The 20,046-nt window shown below is 41.0% G+C and overlaps 1 protein-coding gene across 2 annotated transcripts in view; it reads left to right on the top strand.

The window, feature by feature from the left end:
* casp7 (caspase 7, apoptosis-related cysteine peptidase) overlaps positions 1–20,046 on the top strand; it is a 46,110-nt gene that overhangs the window by 10,600 nt on the left and 15,464 nt on the right. Inside the window, exon 2 of one of the 2 annotated variants that reach the window (XM_043712782.2) lies at positions 4,839–4,895. The exons of the other annotated variant lie outside the window; for it this stretch is intronic. Within the exon in view, the coding sequence (XP_043568717.1) occupies positions 4,861–4,895 (35 nt within the window). The 5' untranslated portion in view covers positions 4,839–4,860. The remainder of the gene's footprint in view (positions 1–4,838; positions 4,896–20,046) is intronic. 2 annotated transcript variants of the gene reach the window in all.

Raw genomic sequence — 20,046 nt, 5'->3', positions numbered from 1 at the left:
ATGACATTTCAAGTCCTAATTCAAGTACGTTTTACTGATTGAGGTTACCAACTTTCACTGCCTTCCTAGGCAAGGGGTCCAGATCCCCACCACCCTCTGGCTGATAAAGAATTTCCTCAAATCGTTGCTAAATCTTCTGCCTTTCACCTTAAAATTGTATCCTCTTGTTACTGATCCTCCAACTAAGGGGAACAAACCCCTAACCTTACACACCTGTATCAGGTCCCCTCTCAACCTTCTCTGCTCCAGAGAAAACAACCTGAGCTTATCCAGCCTATCTTCATTGTTGAAAAGCTGTATACCAAGCACCATTCTGGTGAATCTTCTCTGCACCCCCATCAGTGCAATCACATTCTTCTTATTGTGTGGTGACCAGAACTGCACACAGTACTGCAGCTGTGCCCTAAGTAAGATTCTGTACAGTTTCAACATAATCTCCTGCTCTTATAATCTCTGCCTCAATTTACAAAGACAAGTATCCCATATGCTGCCTTAACTACCCTATTAACCTGCCCTGGCACCTTCAAGTGTCCCACAATTCCTCTGTTCCTCCTGAACTTCCTACAGAATCCACTATATTTTGTTTTGCTTATTACTGATTTTCTTTGTTTTGTTCTGGGTGTTGCCAAACCAAAAAACTCTGTGTAAAAGGTTGCTGAACTGAAGTGGGTGAGAAATTCAGGAGGAGTTCATTCAGCCAATTGTGCTGGTGCCAACTTATTACTCTGGGAAATTCAAAACTAATCCTATTGCCCTACTCTCTCTTCCCTTTGCTGGATATCTTCCCCAGTTTCAAATATTTATCCAATATTTTTCTTTAAAGGATATGACAGCCTTAACTCCGCTCTGTTACAAAACCTTCTCAAACAATGTTCTGTGTAAAGTAATTATGCCTCACTTTTCGATTCAGTTCTTTGTTACTTGTTTTAAAATTTATTCTCTGATCATCGAATGTCTGGCAGTAGAGGTAGTTTTTGTTATTATGGATATTAGAATTCCTCAGATTTTTTTTCTTAATAGCCTTCCCTCCTGCAGTTGAAACTGTCCTACTTATCCTAAGTCTCTCTCACCTATAATTTTACTTTCCTTGATATCATCCTCCCTTTGTATTGCCTTAATGTCCACTACCGCTTGTAAAAGCTCCTAGGCCTGTATTTTCTCGAAGCAACACGTAGGCAATGGCAGAGTGGTATTGTCAATAGACTGTTAATCCAAGTCCCCAGAACAGTACCTGGGTTTGAATTCCACCATGGCTGATGGGATCGACTTTAGACAAGAAAACTGCCATGCTTACCTGGTCTGGCCCTATGTTTGATTCCAGTCCCACAACAATGTGGTTGACCCTTAGGAAACCTCTGGGCTGGAATACACAATAAAAGCCAGCCCAGTGATGCCCTCATTCTACCAGTGAATAAGAAAGGATCCTGACATCAGACAGTGTTGGGGTGTGTCAGGGATGGGGGGGGATTGCTGCTGGATTGTGGTGAATTTTAAAACTACAAACATTTGGAATTCATATTACAAATATATAAAAGCTTGTCAGACAGAAAAGAATCATATTTTGGCTAAATATTTTTCACGTCTGAGTTGGATGATTATTGGAATGTATCATTAGAAATTCGAGCAATGTATTTGCATTCTCACGAACGTCAGTCTTACTATTAGAAATCTGTAGTCACATTTTACGTTTTAATGGCCTCTTGCCTTTTCCAGAATGCCTCTACTTTTATATTTTCGCTGTCACATTTTTCTTTTTAAACTTATCCACCTTATGCTCAGGTATTCTCTTTTCTAATCAACCTGTTTAGAGATGTTGGTACACACCTCTGGAGCAGGTGGGACTTGAACCTGGGCCTCCCGGTCCAGGGCTAGGGATCCTGCCACTGTGCCACAAGAGGGCCCCCTTATGCACAAGCAAAACCATTTTTGAAAATCTGTTAACTTGAGTCATAAGAACATTAGAAACAAACAGAAACAGAAGTAGGCCATTTAGAGCTTTGAACCCACTCTACCATTCAATGAGTTCATGTCTGTCTCGTGACATGCTGACCACACTCTGCAGTAGGTCATGTTTGACGCAACGTATCCTGCCTGTGGTCAGCATTTAGACTAATTAATAAATTATGTATGAATGGATGAAGCCAGTATGGCTGATTCTTCCTGGTGCAGAGGTTAATGGAGATTAAACAAATTGCCACACCATGTGAAATGCACTTATCTATCCCTGCACTGAGCCAAATTGAGTGAGGACACTTTGCCTGGATTGACTTTTCGGATGCTTTGCTTCACCTGAGGCAATTGGCCATTTCAGCCACATGACCTTGTTTCATTTTCCTTTGATCCCTGGCCCCTCCAGGTATTGTTTGCTTTGAATCACCTCTATTAATTATACAAGAGTAGGTTAGACAGATAACTTATTGTAACTTTGATTCTATTGTGTCAAAAAAACCAAGTAAGTAATATTACTGTTGAATTACTGTTAGCAATTTTCACTAACTTTATTCAAAGCCATTGCATTATTTAAATGTAACTTGACTTTTTTGTTTTGGAGTTGACAAATTTAATTGGTGTAATGTGAAAGAACATCTTCTAACCTGATTTGGCCTTTTTGAATTGTTAATTTTGCTGCAAAACGTACATTTGAAAGGCTTGCTCTTTTTTAATGAAAGTAGGGAAAGTGAGATTTGTAAATTCAGTGATATCATTTGTTTGCATATGTCAGTCACATTTTGGAAGCCCCATTACCATTGTCAACCCCTTCCAATAGATTGAAGAGATTTTGCAAAATTTTGGAGTCAGGGAAGAAGCAGGATTACTGTTCTGTTGTTTTTTTTTGGTGTTGTGGAAAGCTAAAGGTCAGATGAACATAGAAACAGGAGCTGATTATCTTGTTTGACTCCATTCCCTCCTCACTGACAGTTGGATTGAGAGGTTGGCTAACAGGGCCATAGGTCTCTATAGGCTGCAGCCAGGCAGGACTTGAAGGCCTTGGTTGTAGATGGTTGGGGAAGATCGCAGTCCAGAGCCAGGTGAGGGTGAGGGAAGTAGAATAACACAGCCTTAGTGTGGTGAGAAGAGCACAGAGCCGGAAGGTCAGGCACGCTGAAGCATTGCATAAACAATACAGAGCCAAGCAATATTGGGGGTTGGTGGGGGTGGGGGGGCATTATTAGCTTAGGGCTCATCGGGGAGGGCTAGAATCGGGGGTCATTTAGGGCATTTAGGATCAGGGTTCGCTGAGAGGGGTTTTAACTTTGGCTTTGAGAGGTGTATTTTGACCTTTTTTTCACCTGAAGAAAGGTTGAGACCGAGGTGCTGATTGGCCTACTCAAAGCCAACAGAATAAATGGTTTGTGAGGCCTTGGGGTCTGTGTTTAAAAATTGGAACAATAGTAGCAACCTGAATGGGTGGGATTAAGCTCCCAAAAAAAAACAAATTTTTAATTTTAGCTTTTTAGTAGCAATTGGTGGGGTCTTGATACTGGATTTGGAAGCTGTAGTACAGCTCTCCCTGCTACTATCTCTCTGTTTTCTCTTGATGTCTTTTCCTCCTGGACTGAAGAATTGCATGTGACACAATCTATTTTACTGCTTTTGCCTTTGCCAAGGATGTGTATATGGGATATTACAATATTGGAACAGTTGCTAGTTAGTCATTAAATAATCTACTATTCTATAAAGTCTTCTAATAGAGCTACATTATTCCAATTTCTTATTTCTTTTGTTGGATTTTAACTATAGTGTATGACTGCAGTGGATTTTACTCCAGGACTGGCAGTTTGACCAGTTGAATTGCATCCAGAACACTATGCCTGGCATTTCATTTTAAAATTAAAATAAGTCTAGATTATCTTCTTAATATGTATTGAGGAGGCTTGGTCTGGTCCATAGCAGGTTAAGAGTGCAGTTTCAATTTGCAGGAGTGTTAGGTTCAGGGTTCATTTTGATGGGGGGGCTAGGCCACAGACCAGATATGATTGGAGATGGAAGCCACATGGAAAAGATCAGATGGGTCAGGTGAATCGAAAGTCGCCAGCAACCCAGAAGACTTTAAGATGCTCTCTCATTAAGAAAGACAGCAGGGGGTGAGTTTAACCTGAGGATCAAGGTTGAGAAAACATGGTGACTTCAGTCGTTACAGGATTTGAACCGTAGCTGTTGCCATTACTCTATGGCAAACCAGCAATCTGAGCTGAAGGATCAAGACAGACAGGATCGGAGATCGAGGGGAGAAGTTGGGGAGGTTTACGGATTGTTGGCCGCACGATGCTGGGAGATGGGTGATGAAGGAAAACCGATTACAACAGTTAAATGGAAAAGATATCAACCTCCTTTCGATCCGGGCTGTTCCCAAATTCTGGAAAATACAGCCATCCAGGATTAAATTTAAAATTAAACTGGAGACATGCATCCTAATTATAAAATGTGAATTGTCAACTGTCCTCCTTTGAGTAGATAGGTTGCCATCTCTATTTATCGCTGCAGTTTGTTTTAAAATATAGTGCCTCATCGCAAGAGAAAGAAAAGACAAATGTATCCTCTCCACCTGATAAAATAATGTGAATGTACATTTTATTGCTTTCTTCTCCCAGTTTACTATTGAGAAAATTGTCTCAATCAGCATTGCGATTGTCAGCAAAGGTGTAAGAGGCTTGGATGACCTCAGCAGCTTGTTAAGTCAGTGGGAGCCCTCTGAATAGTCCTATAGAAAAGTCCAGCGTGACCCGCTGCTGACTCGGGGGATTTGTACATGTTGAATGGCCTCACTTGAACCATTATTCAGTGTCACACAGAGTAATGGTAGAGCATGACCATTTTCTGGCCTGTTGCTGTTTCAGATAGCCAGATAAAGATTTGCAGATGCAGAGTGGAGTCCCAATTAATGTGGAATGCAGGTATGTGTTTGTAAACTTTCCGAGTGCTTGTACCTATGGACGTGCTTCAAGTTCATATTAAAATCCTTAAAACGGCACTGTGCAGCTAAATTCAGAGAGTGTTATGAGCTCTGGGCACACATGGATTCCTCTGAACAAAACTGAGCTGGACTGATGCCAAGAGACCGTGAGGTCTGTCTCCAAACGCCCATCTCTTTTCCTCACTTTTATTTGCAAAATGTTTTGAGCCTGGTCACATGTATTATGCAGCCATGTTGCCAGGATTTTGCCAAACTCCCATAATAATATGGCAAGCACATCAGAATAGTATCTCATATTGCTGTTCTGAATCATTGTTAATCTGCATGCTCTAATTGACAGCTTGTTTGGGTGTGTTTAATATCTTTTTGTAACAAAAATGAAAGTCGCCTATTCAAATGTGCTTACAACTGGAAAGCTCTTTGAATCCAAATTGGACATCGAGCTAATTATTATTTCTTGTTTGAAGCTACACGTTGTCACTGAATGGTGTTACTCTTGTTCAATTTTTTTTTAACTATTCCTTGCCTTTTTGGAAAATGTCAGTGCCATCATAATATTTCAGTCATTTAAATATGCCAGACTGAGCCTTTCTTTAAGAGTTAACATTTTCATTGTTCAGACTCTGGATGCCAGTTGTAAAAAGCTGAGTTTTCCCCTAATTTTAAAGGATATCTGTTACCTTTATTTAAATTTGACCCCCTGAAAATAAGTACTTCTTGTTGCTGAAGTACCACTTTCTTACCAGCAGTGGGTAATGCAGTACACAATCTAATATGCTGCTGGTGTTACCCATTTAAATGTTATTTTAAATGAGTAAAGTGTCTGGCTTTCAAAGCTTGCTTGGCTAACCACAGTAACTGTGTAGAGTTTGTCATTCAAGTACAAAGTAAATTAGAAAGTGCACTGTTTAGCAGGGAGGAGAAGGCATCATCTCTCAAATGCTGCGGAAACAGACTAACTGAACCAGCTGCTGTGAGACATTGCAGACCCATCCTGTTAAATTTGCAAAGGTCAGTGAAGAAGCTCTTAAGTTTACATTTCAGCATCAATCCACTACAGAATGTAGGGAGAGTTTGCTCAGATAACAAACCACTGATAAAGTACATGTTTCCTTATTGGGTTAAATTGTAGTTGCAGAAATCAATACATCAGGTGCATGAATAAGCAACTAAATTTAGAAAGCTCTGCATTAGTAATTCTGTGTATGGTGTTCCATGATATGTATACACAAACTAGGAGCACGCGTTCTGAACCATGCTTTACAACAGTTGTACGTTGTAGATGTGGATGCAGCAAATTTTCTGTATCTTTAATAGAGCTTTTCATATGCTTGCCACTTGAGTTTTTCTCATTTATTACTGCATTATTTCAAGATAATTTAATGTTTATCATACCATCTTCAATCTGTAATGAGTATTATTTTAAATCTGTGTTTAAAAAGTTTTACAACAGGCAGAATTTTCAGCCGCCACATCAGAGGCCCACGCTGTAAGGGAAATTGTCACCGCACTATAATCTTTATCAAATTGGTAATGCGATGGCGAGAGGCTGGACTCGTGTCTACAATGGCTCATACACTCAGAGATGGAAGATGTATAGTAGGCAGTCTAGCTGGAAAGTGGCAGAATGCTAAAATGGATGTGCCCTCTCAACTTTCTTAAATATTAAAATGAAGAAGTAGCCTTTGCAGCAGAGTCACCAGTGCAGTGTCACAAGACAGAGCTTACCACAGTGGGAGCCTGAGATGGCTGCAATGCTGGTTCAGCCAGGAAGGCCTCTCAGGAAGGCAGCAGCCTGGAAATTTCTAAGCTGCCATTAGGTAGTTCAATTCGCTGATCTCAGTTTGTGGTTACATAACCATGACACCTCAGAGGAAAAAATGATCAGTACTTAAAAATAAATGTACTGGCTCTCCATTACGAATTAAACAAGATGAGTTGGACCAGTGTTTCAGATCCACCTGTCGATAGGCATGATGGACTCAATTAAGCAGCATGTTGACCAGCAGCACTATTTTCAGTACATGCTGTACTTGTTTCTGGCCCCTTTGGGGACTCAAAAGTTCTGTCTTCTATTGCTGTAAATTTTTCCCATTTAGTTTCAAAATCCCTGTTCAGATCTGAAATTTAGAATCATGGTCGGTTCCATGTTTAACTATTCCTCAAGAAGGAAGGCACACATTTGCTCAAATAGCACAGCTCCGTAGAGGACTTGCAGTACATGTTGCGTTTAGTTGACAGGTAGCTGTATCACAGAGGTTATGATGTTTGGTTTGCTATATGGCACAAAGATTTTATTCTTTTTATATGAGATGTTACTCCTGTGATCCTGTGAGTCTATTGAGAAGAAACACTAGAGAACTTAGCAGGGAGTTATTAACCGAGACTAGAATGTCCCTCCCTCTGATGAAGAAGCCCAAAAATCTTCCCTAATCTCTTTCCTGCTTGAGAAATTTAGTTGGTGGACCATGATTGGCTGCCTTTGCCGTAAAAAGTAGCCAAATCTAACTGTTATGAAGGTCATTATGGCATTAGCGAAAAGATACTGGATAAACTGATATGCGAATGGCTTGCCTTCTTTAAAGGATCTCTCCCTATACCATTGAAAGAGACAGGGAAATATATTAATTGCAAACATTTGATTTGATTTACACTGAAAGAAAATTCTTGCAAACTATGCTATGGAGCTATTTATAATTTAAAATTACCACAAACAAAGACTTGCTCAGAGAAATCCAGGCAATGTATTGTTTTGTTTTGAAATAATTTTGCAACTGAAAAATAAGGTTTGCGCTGAACAGGGTTTACTTTGTTACCTTCACTTGAGGAATTTCCCCAAACTCATCCAGCAGCTGCAGCCAGGAATACTAGCAGCTTCCTTCTGCAAAGACTCATTGTCATAGTCAAACACCAGAGGAGTGGCTACGTTTTTAAAATCTCTTTCATTCTAGCTTAAGAAATCCTCCCCTCTGACGGTATGTTGTTGTCTGGCTGTGTAAGCCCCAGAAGAGGAGTCAAAATTTTCTGAATAAAGCATGTGTAAAGTGCAAACTCAGACTGTGTCAGCACTTTCAAGCAAAAGTGTTTTTGTGAAAAGGTTGAGGGAGTTACAAATTATAACTCTAGTTGTGACAACACGTGATGGCAGAGATTGGACATAAGTCTGTTTTATTAAACACTAATGCTACTGAAAGTAGGGGAGCTACTTCACAATTCATATGGAATTTAATGCCCTCCACTGTGCCAGGTTTGGTGGTTGAGGTCTCTGGCACCTTCCTACCTCTGTCCAGATTTAAATCTGTGGAGAAAAGGCCATGAAAGAGTTCATAAAAGGCTTAGTGTTGGGAGGGAGGGTTTATTAAGAGGCTTCAATGCACTGCTGCTGGTTCCTCTCATTCTTGGATGGGGGACTTGCCATACACAAAGCAAACATGTCTGTGGGTCTCCAAAGGGGAGCAAAGGTATCAATATCACATCAACCAAGCCAGCCCCTTCTGCACCTTCTCATGCTGCTGGGCTTGCTGTGTTCTTCCAGCCTCCTGCTTGTCTACCTTGGATTCCAGCATCTGCAGATTTTTAGTCTCTAAGCCAGCATTGCAAGACAGACCTGCTGAGAGCTTCATGCCCTACACTTACTGCTGGATATCACCAATTCCTCCAAGTCCTGGCTTGCATCCCCTATGGCTGGCCATCAGCAAAGGAGGCAAGGCAGAACAGTCTCCAGCTCTGAAGCCAGCAGAAGGGACCCTGCCATTAAATATTACCATTAAAGTGCTCGCTGCATTTGCTGCTGCCATAGGCATTAATTTTTTGCAATTCTTTAGCATTTGCACTTGTTTCAAGAATCATTTCGTAACTTTTTAACAACCTTAAATGTACTTCTGTAGAATAGAATGTAGTGATATTTTGGAATATCCCCTGCTACTACAGCTGCTGTTTGATGCAATGGTTCTTGAAGCTGACAATTCCAGTTCTAATAAGGTGATTGTATTATGCCCCTCAATCCCCATTTAATTTAATCCATTCTGTATAACCCAGAAGCAAGTTGATCATTCTGTTATTTGATTTTGGAGCTCTTCCTGTAATTACTATTTGCAAATTATTTGCAACTGATGCTTGGCAAAGATGTTGGTTAGTGAAAAAGCTTCTTTTTCTCCTCCAAAGCTATTAGCCCTACACTTCAAACAAAGGTTCTGTCCTTTGGTAGGATTTTCCCAACCGACATTTGAACTCTACTGTACATCATAAGACCAAAAAAAAAAGCCATTCGGCCCATTGAGACTGCTCCACCATTCACTCGTGGCTGATAAGTTTCTCAACCCTGTTATCCTGCCTTCTCCTCAGAAGCTTTGATTCCCTTACTAATCGAGAACCTATCTATCTCTGTCTTAAGTACACTCATTGACTTGGCCTTTACAGCCTTCTCTAGTAATGAGTTTGATAGATTCATTACCTGCTGGCTGAAGAAATTCCTCCTCATCTCAGTTCTGAAGGGTCTTCCCTTTGTTCTGAGACTGTAGCCTCGGGTCCTAGTCTCTCTTAGTGTTGAAAATACTTTCTCCACGTCCACTCTACTCGAGGCTTCTCCATATTTTGTGCTTTTCGATCAGATCTCCCATCATCCTTTTAAACTCCTTTGAGTTCAGACCTAGAGTCCTCAAGCACTCCTTCATCCCCAGGATCATCTTTGTAAACCTCCTCTAGACCCTATCCTTCCTTAGACAGGGTGCCCAAAACTGTTCTCAATATTTCAAATGAGGTCTAACCTGAGCCTTGTTCAGCCTCAGTAGTACCTTTCTGCCCTTGTACTCTAGCCTTCTCCAAATGAATGCAAAGAGTGCTTTCGCTTTCCTAGCTCCTAGCTCATTTCCTACCTCAAATGGGGGCCAGAAGCAAACTTTGAGTGTGGCATGACTACTAAACATTAGCCCCTTCTGGATGACCAATTAATGCTCAATTCAATGCAGGATAGTGGGTGGGTTCCGGTGACCAGCGGACCAGTTCCTTTTGGCACTGAAGTAGCAGCAAGATATAGGATTGTGGGTAAGTGGGAGAGGGCACTTCAGAATACAGGTACCCACTCTCCAATTTGTTTATGTTTTCATTTTAAGAAGAAAGCTAATTTGCTGCTCGCCCATTACTCCATATAAGGGAGAAGTTGCAGCAGGCAAGGGAGGGCCACTTGACTTGCCGGGAGTGCAGATCCCACAACCCAGAAGCTGCCTCCAGGAACTTGGAGATTAATTGTGAAATCCCGGTCAGCTTCCATAATGGGCCTTGAAAGACCATTAACAATTTCAATTGGATATTCGCCATTTGCAAACATACCTTGCTTCCCGTTCCATTGTACCTGCTCCCCACCCCTCTATCCCAGGAATCCAGTGTCCCTTCCTAGGGAAAGTGGCTGCTGGAGCTGTGGGAGGGAAATGGCCAATAAACTGGAATGCAAGTTGGTGCTACAAAAATTCCATGTCTGCCTCTTCCCTGTTCCTGAATAAAACTACCGATTTGTGTTTGATAACTTTAATCATCCTGTCCCAGGAGCATTGAGATGTCCATGTCAACCATGGGTCCGTACCTCAAAGCAAAAGTTAAACAGAACATTTTGGGAATGCGCGAGAGATTTGGAAGATTGGATGATCAGTTAGTGTCGAACATGCTTTGCTTAGAATCTTTTTGACTGATGAGCCATCTGTAGTTCTGTCAGAGGCAGGAGAGGAGTGATGTTAAAATGGACAAACCGATGAATATCTGTACTGTGATTAGCCGAGCATATGCTGTGTAAGATCAGTTTGTTTTGGTGTAATACTATTGTGCTGTGCCATGATGAATCATTTGACAGACAGCTTTGGATGTGTTGTAAAGGGTTAAGAGTTGATCAAGTGCAATAACCCCACCCACTGAGATGGTGCCAGGAAGATTTGTTGGGAGAGAAATTTGGTGAGAGACAGATCTGCAGTCAACAGTCTTTGTAGCAATGTAGAGCCTATTCTTATTGTCTGTAAATAATTTCAGAGAAGCAACACACTACACCATGTTTTCTGTATCAGTGTGTGTGTTGTGTTACACCTGAAGGTGGTCCTGTTCAATATTGTAAAGCTAGTAAAGAGCCACACACTGATGGAGATAACATACTCAAGAGTCTTTTTTTATTACAGGAGGCAAAGCTGCTACTAATGCAATCAAACATGCAATGTAAGCTAAGCATTAAATTGATACGTTGAAAGTGTCTAGCTTTCATTGGAAGTCAGCTGCCAGATACCATAAGGTTAACCCACTGTGTGATCCGTTCTTTATTTCTTCTGTTTTATCAGAAACTCATAGATATATTTGTTTGTGTTATCTAGAGTTTTTGTTTTCTCTTCCAGCCCTGTCATGTTACAAATTTGTATTTACACCTTGATTCTAATCATGATGGCTGGGTGTGTCTTTGGTTAAAAAAACTGGCTTTCACAAACAAGTGAAATATTTGCATATTTGGTCAAATTTCTCTTACAGTAAGTGAACAGGAAGTTGTACAGTTACTTAAATCCCAAACGCTTAAGGGATTGTTTTTCTTTACTGGCTCCTGATACTTAGAACAACAATGTCGGTACTTCTTTGTGTCAATCCCTGCTGATCGGAAATACTTTTTAATGTTCAGTTTTATTCAAGTGTCTAAGCAGCGGAAATGATATGGTCTGACATTTCTGCACACCAGTGGCTGGTCTGGTGCAGCATATAATCACTTCCTCATATCAACAGATCTGCCTCGGGCAACCTCATCTGAGTGCACAGTCTCTTCCCTCAAAATAATCGCTCCTCAATAAAGGCCAATTTTACCAAATAAAGTCAACTCCTGTTACACGACTGCTAAATTTCAACTCTGAAACTGAGGACAAAATGCCAACGTAACAAATGTGACTGGAGCAGAGTTAATGTGATGTTTCTGCTCAGGAATTGCAGCAGAATGTACTTGCATTATGTTGTTCATGCATCAGCCTATGCCCATCTTCTGTATATGTTAAATTAATTTTAGCAAGCTAGTCAGTTCTCTCTGTTGTATGGCTGCACATTGTGTTGATTTTGCCATAGACAGTGCGATGAGGTATTACATAAATGCATCTAATATTTTCTCTAACTTGGCATCATCTGTTAAGTTGTTTCAATAAAGTATAACAAGTATTTGAGCATAAGCAAATATTTAATGGTTTTCTAGAGTTCATTCCAAATTAAAATTAAAATTTGCATTTGTATGCTTTTTATAACCATTGAACAAATCAAAATGTTTTATTGCTGATTCAAGTTCATTTTTGAGAATGCAGTCACTGTTGTAGGAAATGCAGGAAATTTGAGCCGAGGCTCCTGCAAATAGCAGTGCGATGATAGCCAGATAATCTGTTTCTTAGGGCAGTGGTACCCACGCGGACTTGCAGGTTGGGTTTGTCACTGCCTGGTTTCTCTTTGCTGTGTGGGAGAATAGCAAGTTGTAGGATGAGAATAAGTAATGATGAGATGTTAATGCATGCAAATTGGACTCTCGCAGTCCACTCGTTTGGGTGCAAAATTGGACTTTTTTTTTCCTTCTTGATATTGAGAATTATTTTTAATCTCACTATATTTTCCCAACTCACTCGCTGTGGTCCAATCACTCAGAGGGTGAAATTTTCCCAGTCGATGTGCTTAACGAATACAATGTTTATTAGAATCATAGAATCCCTCCAGTGTGGAAGCAGGCCACTTGGATCATCGAGTGCACACTGCGCCTTCAAAGAGCATCCCACCCAGACCCAGTCCCTAATCTATCCCTGTAACCCCACATTCTCCATGGCTAATCCACCCACCAGGCACATCTTTGGACACTATGGGTAATTTAATATGGCCAGTCTATCCAACTCACACACCTTTGGACTGTGGGAGGAAACCAGAGCACCTGGAGGAAACCCATACAGACACGGAGAATGTGCAAATTCCACACAGTCACCTGAGGGTGGAATCGAACCTGGGTCCCTGGCGCTGTGAGGCAGCAGTGCTAACCACTGAGCCACCAGAAAATTGAATCAGTGAATAATCCCTAAGAATATGACTTATAAGTGAGATATAAGCCAAGTATCAGGATAATTGGCTGATACATTGATGAACGGTTTCTGCCCAAAACATCAGTTCTCCTGCTGCTCAGATGCTGCCTGACCTGCTGTGCTTTTCCAGCACCACACTCTCAACTGTGATACACTGAGCACATAATCCAATCCACACTCCCACATTCTTCTTGATCTGTACATTGTAGTCCACAGCATCAATGTTAAAGATGATCTTAAGGTTGATCTGTCACAGTTCAGTCAGAGCCAGTGCGAAAAGTTACAGTGAGCAACTACAGAAGATGCAAAAGGTCACTATGCTGGGGCGGCCCGACAGTAGTTAAAGAAATACCTAAGATCGGGTGTTTGTTTTGGCTGTAGGCAGATGAGCTTGGTATATCACAGCAAGTCATTTTCAAGGGCAAGCAAAATCTAATACCAAGTGTATTACACCAAGATATGATGTTCATGTTACATCAGGAACGCCGTATTCAATGCACAAAACAGCCAGCATGTGAATCCATACACCGGCCAAGGATTATTCAGGATATTCAATAACTTGTAAATGCATGTCAGGCATATCGAATGTATCAACCCAAGAAGCAGAGGGAGCCTTTACATCCACATGATGTTTCGTAAACTCCTTGAATGAAAACATCAACACACCTGCTCATTGTGCAGGGGAAGATTCATCCTTTTGGTGGATTATGTCTCTCTGAGTTTCTGATGGTTTGACACCTTAGCAACATAAGAAATATGGCCATTGCTGAGAGGACGAGGACTGTTTCAGTTGGGTCGGTGTCTGATGACAGACCACTGTTTTATCATGTGTACTAAGTACGCAATGATCCATATCGTGGTCACCTGCTATCCATACTCAAATGGTGCACACAGTCAAATCAATTACCATATTGTCAAGCAGCAAAGTAAGATTTTTGCATTGCATTACTGCACTCATATCTCATTGGGTAAGAGATTACTGTCCGCAGCACAACCTGTGCTCAGAAGACAAGTGCAAATGACTTAGCTGAGCAACCAATTGTCTAACCATTCTAAGACACCTGACCCCCTTCAATAAAAGATATCCATGATGGAGCAGGTAGGTAGAGAACTAACAGACCAGGCAGAGAGTGAGAGCTAGAAATGTAAATACTTGGCCGTTAACAAAGGTTTCCAAAGCATGTAATCACCCACATTATGCCAGATCATCACTGATCTTAGTGCTCCATTACAAAGAAACAGAAGTCATTCAGGCCAATGTATGACACACCAATGATTAAAAAATGCAAAATACTATAGATGCTTGAAATCTGAAGCAAGCATAGAAAATGCTGGAGAAACTCTAAGCTACAGCATCTGTGGAGAGAGAAACCCAGTGAATATTTCAAGTCTAGTATGACGATTCTTCAGAACATTCCAAAGGAAAGTGATTGCGACTTCAAACATTAATTCTGTTTCTCTTTCCACAGATGACGCAAGATCATCTGGAGTTTCTCAAGCATTTTCTGTTTGACTCTGATGACTGCTGAGTGCAAGCAACTAAGTTGTTAACAAAGAGAAACGCGTACTCTTCAGATGACTATCATTACTAGATCGGGATGAGTTGTCAAACCTCCAAAGTATTATTTTAAAGTTTGGAAATGTGGTCCTGCTAACTAAATTTTACTCATATAATTATTGTGGCTATGTGAAGCCACGCATGTCTGATTGAGATTATGATTTGGAACGGGGTACGATGCTCAACTCATTGACCGCCAGTTCTGACGTGCCACAGCAAGGAACCGTAATGACTTCCTCAGGAGATAGACACGTGCTGCAACCGACAGGGTACCATTCGTTGTTCAGTACTTCCCAGGAGCCTAAAAACTACGCCATGTTCTTCGCGGCCTGCAACACATTATCAATTAGGGTGGGCACCTCGCCAAGACCTTCCCCACACCTCCACTGCTTGCCTTTAAACAACCACCAAATCTCAAACAGATCAATGTGCGTAGCAAGCTGCCCGGCTTTCAGGACAACTCCATACTACTCTGTCATGGTAGGCGCTGCAAGACGTGTCAGAGTGTGGACATGGACACCACCATTACACATGGGGACACCTCCCACCATGTACATTGCAAGTACTCGTGACTCAGCCAATGTTGTCTATCTCATATGCTGCAGGCAAGGATGCCCTGAGGCATGGTACATTGGTGAAACCAAGCAGAGGCTATGGCAATGGATGAATGGGCACCGCACAACAATCAACAGACAGGAGTCTTCCCTCCCAGTTGGAGAGCACTTCAGCGGTCCAGGACATTTGACCTCGGACCTTCAGGTGACCATCCTCCAAGGCGGACTTTGGGACAGGCAGCAGCGAAAAGTGGCCGAGCAGAGGCTGATAGCTAAGTTTGGTACCCAGAGGGAGGGCCTCAACCGGGACCTTGGGTTCATGTCACATTACAGGTGACCACCATGCACTATATATACACACACACACACCTATACATACGCAGACATGCACACAGACACTCGCACACACTCCTACAGGCACACCTGCTCCCACACTCTCACATGCATCCTCTCACAGGCTTAGACCACTTTACACCTCTCTCTCTCTCTCACACTCTCTCTCTCTCTCTCTCTCTCTCACTCACTCACTCACTCACTCACTCACACACACAGACACATATACACTCTCTCACAGACTCTCACAACCCCCCACCCCAGACATACACGCACACACACTCCTACAGAGACATACACTCCCACACTCTCACATGCACACTCTCACAGACTTAGACACTTTACACTCACATACACACACACACACACAATCACTCTCTCTCACACTCACAACCCCCGACCCCAGACAGACAGAGACACACACACAGAAAAACCCACATGCACACATATACGTTTGTGGGGTGAATTTGTACTTGCAGAGTTACATTGTACTTTGCTCAAAAACTGCATGAATCCATGTCAGACTCTGTCAACTCACTTTTTAGATTAGAATCAGTCTAAACATTATGGCACAGTCAGGGAACATGGGGCTCACACCTTCAACATATTATCTGGCTGATACCAATTGTTAGTTAACCTGAGAATGTAACTTTTAGAAAATGTTTTGTGATTTGCATATGAAAGAGGTGAAACTGTCATGGTTATTCTAACTGATGAAAGACTCAACAAACAATCAAGGTATTTTTCAATGTATAATTTCAGTTACATCACACTGTAAACTTTTGATATAAATTCTGTGTCTTATAATTGTGTACTCTACAAGCACCTGATGAAGGAGCAGCGATCCAAAAGCTAGTGCTTCCAATTAAACCTGTTGGACTATAACCTGGTGTTGTGTGATTTTTAACTTTGATTGAGATTATGCAACATTCCTCGTTTCCAAAGATGCACAGTTATGTCTTACTGTTGTTAGACACAGTGTGCCATTATTTCTTTGAGATATCCTCATCTCATCATTGTTGTGACTGAAGGAGAATGAAGGGCTCATAGCCCATCTTATCTTTGATCGCTTGCTGTGTGGCACACGCTGTACCCACAATGAATTGATTTTGTTTCAAAGCAAAGCCTGAACATTGTTACCTGAGATAAAATACCCTATGGGAGGCGAAACCACAGCAATGCTAAATGCTAACCTTGAACAAAATCCAAATGCGAAATCTGGAGACTTTCTCCAGCAAATTTTTGTCCCCTCTTTGTAACGTTGTTTAATGGGGATTCTCAGCCTGGAGCTGGCCCAGCAGCCAAATCCATTAGAGAATTCTTACCAGCCAGCAACCAGGAAATGAAAAGCACTAATAATTTGATCATTTTTTTTTTAAATGTTTTACACAGAAGATTATTAAAATTTGGGGTATAAAAGCATATTCTTGAAAAAAGGCTTTTTTTCATATTTATTTACATTTAGTTTAAAAGTTCTAGAAATTAGTTATGAAATGTCTGTTATAATCAAGATATTTTCAGAACCAGTTCTGTTTAAAAATATTTCTGTTATTGAAAGTTTAATTATACCTGACGTTCCAGCTTTAATTGCGTTTCTAACTGCAATGTAAGATTACATCAATAGGTTTCAATAATTTCTGGCTGTGGTTTGGGGATCCCACTGCATCCAATAGCAGAGAATGAGTGACCACATCTTTTGAAGTTTCTACCTTTAATCTGCCCATGTGCTAATTCCTGAAGTTGTACTTGATATGTGAGCACTAGCAACAGCAAACGTTGACATCTGCCCATCTAAAAAATTCTCAAAATCCAGGCTAGTATTGTCGGCTGTAGAACTAATTAAAAAAGCATCTTGTTTCTTAAAATATTATCAAAGGATAATATCTACTTCACTGGATTGGCGTTATTCACATTTGAAAATGTGTTGCTGGAAAAGCGCAGCAGGCCAGGCAGCATCCAAGGAACAGGAGAATCGACGTTTCGGGCACAAGCCCTTCTTCAGGAAACACATTATTCACATTTGCAATGCTCGCAATGGTAACAGTTGACTCTGCGATTGGGCAATATTAATACTTGCATTTTCTTGTTTTTAAGAAATACCTTAGCAGATCATCTTTTATTTTTCAGTCAAGCCAAACATTGGGTAATTCCTTTTCCATAGAATCCCTACAATGTGGAAAAAAACCATTTGAACTAATAAGTCCACACCTATCCTCTGAAGAGTATACCACCCAGATCCATCCCGCTACCCTATCCACGTAACCCCACATTTCCTATAGCTAATCCACCTAACCTACACCTACGGGTAATTTCCTATGGCCTATCCACCTACCCTGCACATCTTTTCCTTTGGTGTTGTGGGGCCAAGAGTGTTCTTGCACTCCAGTGAGAGAACCAGTGAGAATCCCACTTCATTTCTGTGCAGGAAAATCCTGCAGGTACTTAAAATGTCCACCATTGGGTCTTCTTTCCAGTTTGAAGTCCCAGTGATGGATGCCCTGTCCACCAAATGCTGGCACCAATGTGTTGCCCCAGAGGCTGAGAATTGTCTTGGGATTATGGGCTAGCAGATTGGGGTAGCAGAGTAGGAGTCATAGCAGATGGATGTGAAAGGCAGTGGAGGTAAGGTCTGGAACTCATAGGTTTCTAGGGCATATTTGACCCACCCTCTCCCCTAAATTGCAGTCCAGTGATAGAGTGCCTGAAATTGAAGGATTTCCCTGCCCCTCCAGGAGACCAACCTGACAGGGTTTGTTAGGTGGCCTACTGTGCAGGCCCATTGCAGTTAAGGCTTAGCCAACACTATTATGGTGGGCTGAAGGATAACAGGTCTCCTTTTGCTTATTATTGGGAAGTCCCACATCAGCCCTTTCCTCTGATGAGAGGAAGAGATTTTGCTGTTGCTGGGAGACTGCCCCACAGCCTCTAATACATCAAAGTGGACTGGACCACAATGTTTCCCAACTTGTTGGGCTGCAATCAAACCAGTTCATTGAGTTTGAAAAGACATCTTTGTTCTCAGTTCTCCACAGGCTATTTTTGTTTGTCTTGAACCTCTGCAAATGAATTCTTTTGTTGAATTAATTTTGGATCTGGGCCATAGATCTACTGATCTTGGATGTACTCACTTCCTTTTCAGTAATAGCAAAGCAAAAATATTTATTTATAATTTACCAGACTTGCATTGTAAAATTTTGGAATGTACCAATAAAACATATGTTAGTAAAGCTGTCAAAAGGTTGATCTGTTAATTGTGTTCTGCCCAGAAACAAATCTGGGTATTTGATAATCTTTGAACATTTTCTCCTGAGATTCAGCCCAACTTTGACTATGCAGCCTCACAGGACATTATATCCTGCTTTTTGTATCTGTTATGGGAACAAACTGGTTTTCAGTGGGTAAAAAGTTCAACTTCAAATACCAGTATTTCATTATCGAATGAATTTACCATACACTGATATCAATGCCTGGTAGCAATATCACCATAATTTGAAGCTGTAACAATTGACAATAATCAGAAAATTAAACGTCGGGAAAAATTGGCCAGAATATTCCTGTGGGAAGTGTAAATCTGGAGCCTGGGAAATTCCTAGCTAGTTTTACTTAATTTGTTTCTTGAAAAAAATCTTCCATCTTCTTATTTCAGAATACAGAACAAGATATTTACACAAGTAGTGTGAATGCTACAGTTTAGTCATGACGTTGAAGCATGTTAACAAGAAGTTCACACATGCCAAAGAATTTTTACCATGAATTTGGCAGATCCGATTATCTATAGAAACACAAGCTAGAGTATATACTTTGATTAAGGATCAATTTTGTTTTTAGAGTCTCCGATATGATGAATAAAAGTTTACTTCTACAATAAATTTTGGTAGTTAAAAGACCTGAAAATTCAGTATGGTGTTTGTCATGCTGATGATAATTCATTAAAATTCACACAACACCAGGTTATAGTCCAACAGGTTTATTTGGAAGCACTACCTTTCGGAGCGCTGCTCCCTCATCAGGTGGTTGTGGATTATAAGATCATAAGACTCAGAATTTAAAGTTTCAAAGTTTACAGTGTGATGTAACTGAAATTATATATTGAAAAATACCTGGATTGTTTATTAACTCTCTCATCTTTTAGAATGAACATGTTGGTTTCAGTTCTTTTGTATGTAAATCGCAGTACCTTCAGTGAACTTTGACAATTCGTGTCATGTTGGCCCAGATAATGCATTGAAGGTGTGAGGTGCCCTGTGTGAGACTGTCTGTGCCCCAATAGTCAGACTGATTCTAATCTAAAAAATGGATTTACAGAATCTCCGATGGATTCATGCTGTTTTTGAACAAAGTAAAATATAATTCTGCAAGTACAAATTCACCCCACAAGCTTATATGTGTGTATGTGCATGTCGGTGTGTGTTGGCGGGTGGGGAGGGTGAGGAATGTGTTGAGTATCTGTGAGACAGTGTGTGTATGTTGGTGTGGGAGTTTGAGTGTAAAGGGGTATAAGTCTGTGAGAGGGTACATGTGTGAGTTGTGGGAGTATACATGTGAGTATATGAGAGAGGGTCTGCGTGTGTGTATATAGTGCAATGGGATCATCTGTAGTGTGACATGAACTCAAGGTGCCGATTGAGG

This window comes from Chiloscyllium plagiosum, unplaced genomic scaffold (genome assembly GCF_037043375.1).
Source record: "Chiloscyllium plagiosum isolate Xiang-an unplaced genomic scaffold, Cpla_swu_hap1 HiC_scaffold_22, whole genome shotgun sequence".
NCBI classification, from domain to species: Eukaryota; Metazoa; Chordata; class Chondrichthyes; order Orectolobiformes; family Hemiscylliidae; genus Chiloscyllium; species Chiloscyllium plagiosum.
This window is presented reverse-complemented; position numbering and strand designations above follow the sequence as displayed.